The sequence below is a fragment of the Poecilia formosa genome, unplaced genomic scaffold, assembly GCF_000485575.1.
Source record: "Poecilia formosa unplaced genomic scaffold, Poecilia_formosa-5.1.2 Scaffold535, whole genome shotgun sequence".
In the NCBI taxonomy this organism is placed as follows: domain Eukaryota; kingdom Metazoa; phylum Chordata; class Actinopteri; order Cyprinodontiformes; family Poeciliidae; genus Poecilia; species Poecilia formosa.
The window spans coordinates 295,115-304,177 of record NW_006800474.1 but is presented as its reverse complement, the minus strand read 5'-3'; the positions used below and the strand labels follow the sequence as shown (position 1 = coordinate 304,177).

The window sequence follows — 9,063 nt, the reverse complement described above, 5'->3', positions numbered from 1 at the left end:
GCGGGCCGGATCCGGCCCGCGGGCCGTTGTTTGGGGACCCCTGCGCTAAAATCACAGTGACGAGGCGAGATAGGTTAGAAAAAAGTTGCATTGTTTATACTATTTTTTAAAGTGTTGTTGTGGTCCTGTGTCATCTGTGACTGCAGAGGAGATGCGGGGCATGGAGGAGGAGCCGAGTCACCTGAGCCTGGTGGTCTGCATAGACAAACTGACCAAGGTGTACAAGACTGGCAGTAAACTGGCCCTCAACAACCTGAGCCTCAACCTCTATGAAAACCAGGTGGTCTCCTTCCTGGGACACAATGGAGCTGGAAAAACCACCACCATGTAAGGAGGAAGCCAAACTGTGTTTTTGCTTTAATGGAGCATCTCATTGATTGTATTTATGTTGTGATTTAGTGAGAATGAAGAAGCACACAAAACTGCAGCCACTATCAGATCACATCTTAGAACCAGTTAGATCATTGTGTTCTTGCCTGGATAGCAAACCCTGTGCAGACCACTCTGCAGCCAGAGATCGGAGTTGTTTACGAAGCATTTAGCAAATTATACAGAAATGTGTCAAAACATGGCCACGTGCATAATAATGACCTAAAAAGTCCAAAGAAGCATTATTCATAAATTCAAGGAAATTATGGACAACCCTGACCATCCTCTTCATGACACTGTCTTGAGTAAGCAGACTATCTTCAGTCAGAGGCTTCTTCAAATTCACTGCAATGCAGACTGCTACAGGAGATCTTTGCTGCCAGCAGCCATCAGTGTCTACAATAACTCTGAAGAATTTGAATTGATATGAGTTGCATTAACATCAATAAATCAGTAAAGTATTTTTGTTTTAAATATAATTTGAATTTGAAAAAGGCATGTTGTGTTTTTACTGTTTCATCAGGCAGCTTGGACAGCCCCTCATCCATTTCTTAATTTGCTTCAAATGCTGCTTTAAAATTACATCCCACAATAATTTCAGTTTGTCCCTCATCAAAATAACCAGAATCATTAAATCGCTTTCTTCCAACAAATCAGCCTCATGGGCCGTTTCAGTTCAAATTATTTATATTCAAACTACAATGATCAGACTATTTGCAATAAAATCATTTGGATAATTTTCGGAAAAAATACAGAACGAAGGTAATTATTTACACATCAATCATTAGATCAGTCACTCCAGACTGAATTTGGCTCATAGTGGCAGAACCCACAAACCATGCTTTTCATGTGTGTCTCTGTCCTCATCAAAGGTCCATCCTGACAGGCTTGTTTCCTCCCACCTCCGGCTCTGCCACCATATACGGCCACGACATCCGCACCGAAATGGATCGGATCCGTCAGAACCTCGGCATGTGTCCGCAGCACAACGTTCTGTTTGATAAGCTCAGTGTAGAGGAACACCTGTGGTTCTACTCCAGGCTCAAGGGCATGGCAGAGGACGACATCCGCAAGGAGATGGACAAGTGAGTACCAGCCTGCTGTGCCTGGTGCAGCTCCATGTTGCTGTCAGCTCCCACTGTGCAGACATGAACATTGTTTATTGTTGAAAGTCAATGTCTCTTGGACATCAGCTGCTAACAATAGTAAAGTATTTCATTGTGTTCTACCACAGCCTGAATTTAACAGTGAGTGAACCTTGGCATAAGTGTAATATAAGTACACCAAGTTCATTTTGGTGGGTTTAATTTTCTGCAGTACTGTACACAGTCAGACCTTCCTTGGATCAGCTTTAGCAACTATCTCTATATTTCTGAAGGAATCAACACATAAGGCCTTGAAATATGAGCTCTTAGAATTCCCTGCTTTATGCTCACTGAGTAAATGTGAAAGCAGCAGAATTCTGTCTGCTTGTGGAATTAAGCTACAAATCAGAATAGGACTGCAACCTGACTGCAGCTGAGTCGATGGTAAATAAGCAGTCGGCCTTCTATCACCTGAAGAACATCTCCAGGACTAGAGGACTAATGTCTCAGCATCTAGAGAAACTCATCCATGTTTATCTTTAGTCACATTGATTCCTCCAGCAGCATCTTCACAGGTCTGACTGAAAACATCAATCATCCAGCTGCAGCTGATCCAGAACGCTGCTGCTGCTGTTCTGACTAAAACCAAGAAGATAGAAAACATCACCCCAGTTGGTTTTTTTAGAATACTTTGTTTTGGATCTTTTAGTAACAACATCACAATTGTTAACTGACTGGACAAAACTGATTCAGGATCAAGTAAAATTCAAACAATGAGACATACCTAAAGTAAAATACATTTACAATAATATAACAACAAAAAAACAAGATAGACTAAAATGGATGAAGGGGGTAATCAATAAGGATTAAATAAAAATGTTATGATTCAGAGAGAGGGTGAGAGACAGATTGTATCAGTATTACTCATAGATCCTGTCGAATCCAGCTCATGAATTGAAAGTGACTGAAACATGTATAGAAACCTAGGGAGGATATTCATCTTTGACATTAATTCTACTAAGTAATGTGAGAAGTAAATCCATCCATTTTCCTAAATCCTCACTCCCCTTCTGAAGGAGGCTAGCTAAGTTGAGTTTAAAGAGATTTTTAAGATTTCTATCAACAAACATCCCTAAATGTTTAAAACCCTCAGGAGACCATTTGAAATTAGACATGTTTTTAACTTTACTGTGGTCAAATACAGACATCAATAAAACCTCACTCTTTTCCACGTTAACTTTGTATCCAGAAAATGAGCTGTATTTACTCAGTAGTTCCTGAAGGTGACACAAAGAGCGTTCTGGATTGGTTACAAATAAAATGATGTCGTCCCCAAAAGTGAAATCTTGTGCAATGTCAGTACCCATCTCAAAACCACTAATATTATGATTTATTCTAATGGCCTCAGCCAATGGCTCGATGGCAAGCACAAAGATGGCGGGACTAACTGGATCTCCCTGTCTGTTGCCTGTTTACAGCCAAAATGACTCAGAGGTGATCCCATTGGTAACAACTCTAGCTTGACGGGATCTATAAAGAGATTGTATCAAATTGACAAACCTGTCATCAAAACCAAATTTCTTAAGGACAGAAAAGAGGTATTGCCATTCAACCTTTCGGCATCAAATGAGGCGGCCACACTTGGCATCTTTTTTTTGTTAATAATATGTATTATGATAAATGCCTCAAATTATTAGTGGAAAATCTTTTTAAAATAAACCCTGTTTGATGCAGGTTGATAAGTAAAGGTAGAAACGTTTCCAATATTTTTGCTATCATTTTTGTAACTAAGTTATAATCTGTATTAAGGAGTGAGATTGGATGACTGTTATATGGATGACTGTTATAACAGCTTGAGTGAAGGAGTCTGGGAAACACCCATTCCTTCCATCTTGCTCAAGGACAGGGTCCCCAAACCTTTTCCTTTGAGGGCCACATAACTTTTCCCTTCTCTGGTGGGGGGCCGGAGTCAGTTTGTAACAGAAAAAGTATGACGATTGCAGGAGTGTCTAAATGTAAAAATGTATTGTTTTCCAGAAAGCACAATCAAATAACCCTCTCTGGGTTCTTCACAGAAAAAATCCAGGAAATAAATAAATAACACTATTTATGAAATAAATACCATATTTTCCAGATTATAAGCCACACCGGACTATAAGTCGCAACCCCAAAGTTTTTTTTTTTTCTTGTTTTTTTTAAACCACTAAACATAACATTTTTGTAACATTTATAGTTTATTTAACATTTGTTTTATTTTTTACAAAAAATAAGCCTCAGATTTCTCTGTCGCTCCAGGTTTTCCACAACGATGCAGCAGCAGCAGAGGGGGGCGGACAGCTAAAATCTGAGTCATAACAGGTCAATTGAATATCATTTATTACGGTTGAAAAAGAAAAAGTTGCCAAGTTTAGATTTAACTGAACTGATTACGGTAAGTTCCGAACGGTAACAGTAAAAGTGCTGATCCTTCGTGTCTGCTACTAGCATGTGCTAAATGAAAATGGGCACTTTCTTCTTCTTCTCCTTCTTCTTTTTCCTTCTTCTTCTTCTTCTTTAGATTTCATCGGCAGGTTGCATCCATTATTGTTGCACTACTGCCATCTATTGGATCCTAATATCTATACCTCAAATTCTCATAATGATCCCAGTATTTAAAAAAACGAAAAATCTTCTTTTTCCCCTCAATGCTATTTAACTGATCAACAACATTTTCAAATTTCAATTCCTTATTAAAACCTAATTCCGTTTTAATGGGCGCTTTCTTCTTTGATTTCCAATTTTGACTTCCAATGATTCACTTCCTGCTAAAGAGACCCCTGGTGGTTGAAGAAAAATCCACATATAAGCCGCATGGTTCAAAGCTTCGGAAAAAAGTAGCGGCTTATAGTCCGGAAAATACGGTATATGAAAAAAAATCTAAATCCTCTCTGGTATTGTTCAGGGGGCCTGACCAAATGTGGAGGTGGGCCACATTTGGTCAAATATTTTGAGCAGATGATCTATTTGTTAAAATTAAGAAATTAATTTGTTCCCTAATGAAAGTAGAGAATTCAGGTTGTTTTAAGAGGGTAAAGTTGAGCCTTCATCTGTACTTTTCTTCTACCTTGTCAGGGATAGACACTGACATCACCAATGGAGACTGATCACTAAGTAAACTTGGAAGGGATTCACTATATATCACTTGAAGAAATATCTGACTGGAGATCAAAAAATTATCTATTCGGGTATGGGTATTGTGTGGATGCGAACAAGATGAATAATCTCTATCCTGTGGATGCATCCGCCTCCAGGCATATGTTAGTTTTAAACCTTCCATAAATAAGATTGATATTTTAGCTGATTTAGAAGGGAGACAGGGTCTGTCTCCCCTTATGATGGAAACTAACTTTGGATTTCGTGTTCCCTCGCCCGGAAGCGGGTCACCGGGGCCCCACTCTGGAGCAAGGCCTGGAGGTGGGGCATGATGGCGAGTGCCTGGTGGCTGGGCTTTTACCCATGGAGCCTGACCGGGCTCATCCCGAAGAGGAGACGTGGGTCCCCCTTCCAATGGGCTCAGCACCTGTCAGAGGGGCCAAAGGGGTCGGGTGCATTGTGTTACGGGCGGCAGCCGAGGGAGGGGACCCTGGCGGTCTGATCCTCGGCTGCAGAAGCTGGCTCTTAGGACGTGGTTCTGACTGTTGTCTGTGCTTACGGGCCGAACAACAGTTCAGATTACCCACCCATCTTGGAGTCCTTAGAGGGGGTACTGGAGAGTGCCCCTCCTGGGGACTCCCTTGTTCTCCTGGGGGACTTCAATGCTCACGTGGGCAGTGACAGTGAGACCTGGAGGGGCGTGGTTGGGAGGAACGGCCCCCCCGATCTGAACTTGAGTGGTGTTCTGTTGTTGGACTTCTGTGCTTGTTACGGATTGTCCATAACGAACACCATTTTCAGACATAAGGGTTTTCTTATGTGCACTTGGCACCAGAACACCCTAGGCCACAGTTCGATGATCGACTTTGTCATAGTTTCATTGGATATGCGGCTGTATGTCTTGGACACTCGGGTGAAGAGAGGTGCGGAGCTGTCCACTGACCACTACCCGATGGTGAGTTGGTTCCGGTGGTTGGGGAGGAAGCCGATCAGACCTGGCAGGCCCAAACGTGTAGTGAGGGTCTGCTGGGAACGTCTGGCAGAATCCCCTGTGAGACGGAGCTTTAACTCCCATCTCCAGTAGAACTTCGAACACGTTCCGGGGGAGGTGGAGGACATTGAGTATGAGTGGACCATGTTCCGTGCCTCCATTGCCGAGGTGGCTTATTGGAGCTGCAGCCGCAAGGTTGTTGGTGCCTGTCGTGGTGGCAACCCTCAAACCCGTTGGTGGACACCCGTTCCTTAAGGCTCTGGATGTTGTAAGGTTGTGTTGGCTCACACGACTCTGCAATATCGCATGGACATCGGGGGCAGTTCCCCTGGATTGGCAGACTGGGGTGGTGGTCCCCCTGTTCAAAAAGGGGGACCGGAGGGTGTGCTCCAATTACAGGGGCGTCACACTCTTAAGCCTCCCTGGTATGGTCTATTCAGGGTGCCTGGAGAGGAGGGTCCGCTGGATGGTCGAACCTCGGATTCAGGAAGAGCAGTGTGGTTTTCGTCCTGGTCGTGGAACACTGGACCAGCTCTACACCCTCAGCAGGGTCCTGGAGGGTGTGTGGGAGTTCGCCCAACCAGTCTACATGTGTTTTGTGGACTAGGAGAAGGCGTTTGATCGTGTCCCTAGGGGGGGCTTGTGGTGGGTTCTCCGGAAGTATGGGGTAACAGGCCCTTTGATACTGGCTGTCAGGTCCCTGTATGACTGGTGTCAGAGTCTGGTCCACATTGCCGGCAGTAAGTCGGGCTCTTTTCCGGTGAGAGTTGGACTCCGACAAGGCTGCCCCTTGTCACAGATTCTGTTCATTACTTTCATGGACAGAATTTCTAGGCTGCAAAATTCTGTCCACGGTGTTGAGGGGATCCGTTTTGGTGGCCTTAGGATCGCATCTCTGCTTTTTGCAGATGATGTGGTCCAGTTGGCTTCATCAGATCGTGATCTGCAGCTCTTGCTGGAGCGGTTCGCGGCAGAGTGTGAAACAGCTGGGAGGAGACATAATGCCTCCAAATCCGAGGTCATGGTCTTGAGCTGGAAAAGGGTAGAGTGCCTTCTCCGGGTCAGGGGGTCGTCCTGCCTCAAGTGGAGGAGTTTAAGTATCTGGGGATCTTGTTCATGAATGAGGGAAGAAGGAAGCGGGAGATAGACAGGTGGATTAGCGCAGCGTCTGCCGTGAAACGGGTGCTGTACCGGTCCGTCGTGGTAAAGAGAGAGCTGAGTCAAAAAGCAAAGCTCTCGATTTACCGGTTGATCTACGTTCCCACCCTCATCTATGGACATGAGCTTTGGGTCATGACCGAACGAACGAGATCACGGACACAAGCGGCTGAAATGGGTTTCCTCCGCAGGGTGGCTGGGCTTTCTCTTAGAGATGGGGTGAGAATCTCGGTCATCCGGGACTCAGAGTAGAGCCGCTGCTCCTTCACGTTGAGAGGAGCCAGTTGAGGTGGCTCCTGCATCTGGTAAGGATGCCTGTTGGACGCCTCCCTGGTGAGGTGTTCCGGGTACGTCCCACCGGGAGGAGGCCCCAGGGAAGACCCAGGAGACGGTGGTGGAAGGACTATGTCTCTCGGCTGGCCTGGGAACGCCTTGGGGTTCCCCCGGAGGAGCTGTAAGAAGTGGCTGGGGAGAGGGAAGTCTGGGCCTCCCTTCTGAAGCTGCTGCCCCCGCAACCCGACCCCGGATAAGCGGAAGAAAATGGATGGATGGATGGATGGATGGATGGACGGACATGGTCTGTATCTAAACAGAAGTTAAAGTCCCGTCCCACCACTAGAAACCTTGGTGATTGGGAGACCTGACACATCATCCAGTTTTAAGTCCCTACACTGGCTCAGTAGCTCAGAGAATAAACTATAAAATACTGTTGTTAGTTTATAAATCACTGAACAACGTAGCACCACAATACATTACAGATCTGCTGCTGTTGTATCAACCTTCCAGACCCCTCTGGTTCTGGTTCTCGTTCTGCTCTACATCCCCAGAACCAGAACTAAATGAGGAGAAGCAGCATTCAGCTTCTATGCACCACAAATCTGGAACAAACTTCCAGAAAACTGTAAAACAGCTGAAACACTGAGTTTCTTTAAATCTAGACTAAAACCCCACCTGTTTAGAGTTGTATTTGAAACATAGATTCATTTGAGATTGGGTTACAGCTGTTTATGACTTTTATTTTGCTACTGGACTGTAATGTTTCTTTTTTTGTAGTTTGCTGTAGTTTGTTGTGTTCTGTTTTAATCATCTAAAGCACTTTGCTCCTGAAATGTGCTACATAGATAAACTTGACTTGATTGGGTGTGTGTGCGTGTGTGTGTGTGTTCAGAATGATTGTGGACCTGGAGCTATCTAACAAGCGCCACAGCTTGGTCCAGACCCTGTCAGGTGGGATGAAGCGGAAGCTGTCGGTGGCCATCGCCTTCGTAGGCGGCTCCAGGGCCGTCATTCTGGACGAGCCCACTGCGGGGGTGGATCCTTACGCCCGCAGGGCCATCTGGGACCTGATCCTCAAGTACAAACAGGGTGAGTGGATCTTAAAGCAGTCTTATTTCCATCCAGGTTGATATTTAAAGTGTTGTAACATTAGCTGTGTGTGTGTGTGTGTGTGTAACTGCTGACTTAAACACAAGGGGATCAGCCTCGTTAAGTGTTGTCTGACTTCCTGTTCTTCATGTGTAGTGAAGTCCTCCTGGCTCAGAGTTTTATGGAGGTCGTATTGTAGTTTAGATCCTGTTTGCCGTTGACAACATTGACTAATGCTAATGTTTCCTGTACTGCCCCACATGTGTTTTCAAAGCTTTGCTGCCAATGTTCCTCTTGTCCTTTAATGTGTTGCTGTCAGTAATTATCTGATGGTCCGGCTGCAGGCCGGACCATCCTGCTGTCCACCCATCATATGGATGAAGCCGATCTTTTGGGAGATCGCATTGCCATCATCTCACATGGAAAGCTGAAGTGCTGTGGAACACCACTTTTCTTGAAGAGCACTTATGGAGATGGATACAAACTGACGCTGGTGAAAAAGCAAAGTGAAGGCAGAGGTGTGTATCTACAGCCTTGAGCCCTCGCTTATTTCTTTAGATTTTCCTTCCAAGTAACCTCACAGTCCCATAATCTTTTAAAGAGGTCTTGATCAACAGTTTTCTATGAAACCTGACTGCTTGTGGAATTAAGCACATTAGTCATTAGTGGAATAAGAGTACATTAGTCAGCTAATGTACTCTTTTCTAGTACATTAGCTGACTGTTTCCAAAAGCAAACAAAAGGGTTTGGAAACCCAAATTATGAGAACCTTTCCGAAATGTAAAGACTTTTGGAAAGTCTTTAGGACTTTTCCTGATATTTGTAAGTGTAGTTTTAACAACATCTAGTTTAAAATTTCTTTTATAAGAATTGCTTCTATCCCCAGGATTACAGACATGAATACATAGATGCCTCATTGATCGGGTCGGCCCGTTACTGCAATACATCACAGGGTCCGCCTTA

At 44.5% G+C, this 9,063-nt stretch overlaps 1 protein-coding gene across 3 annotated transcripts in view; it reads left to right on the top strand.

Moving 5' to 3' along the window:
• abca2 (ATP-binding cassette, sub-family A (ABC1), member 2) overlaps nt 1-9,063 on the top strand; it is a 51,563-nt gene that overhangs the window by 8,140 nt on the left and 34,360 nt on the right. For 2 of the 3 annotated variants that reach the window (XM_007540369.2, XM_016664971.1), the window contains exons 4-7: nt 147-327; nt 1,242-1,454; nt 7,904-8,100; nt 8,445-8,618. In XM_007540369.2, the coding sequence (XP_007540431.2) occupies nt 147-327; nt 1,242-1,454; nt 7,904-8,100; nt 8,445-8,618 (765 nt within the window). The remainder of the gene's footprint in view (nt 1-146; nt 328-1,241; nt 1,455-7,903; nt 8,101-8,444; nt 8,619-9,063) is intronic. The other variant, XM_016664970.1, reaches the window with a different exon arrangement.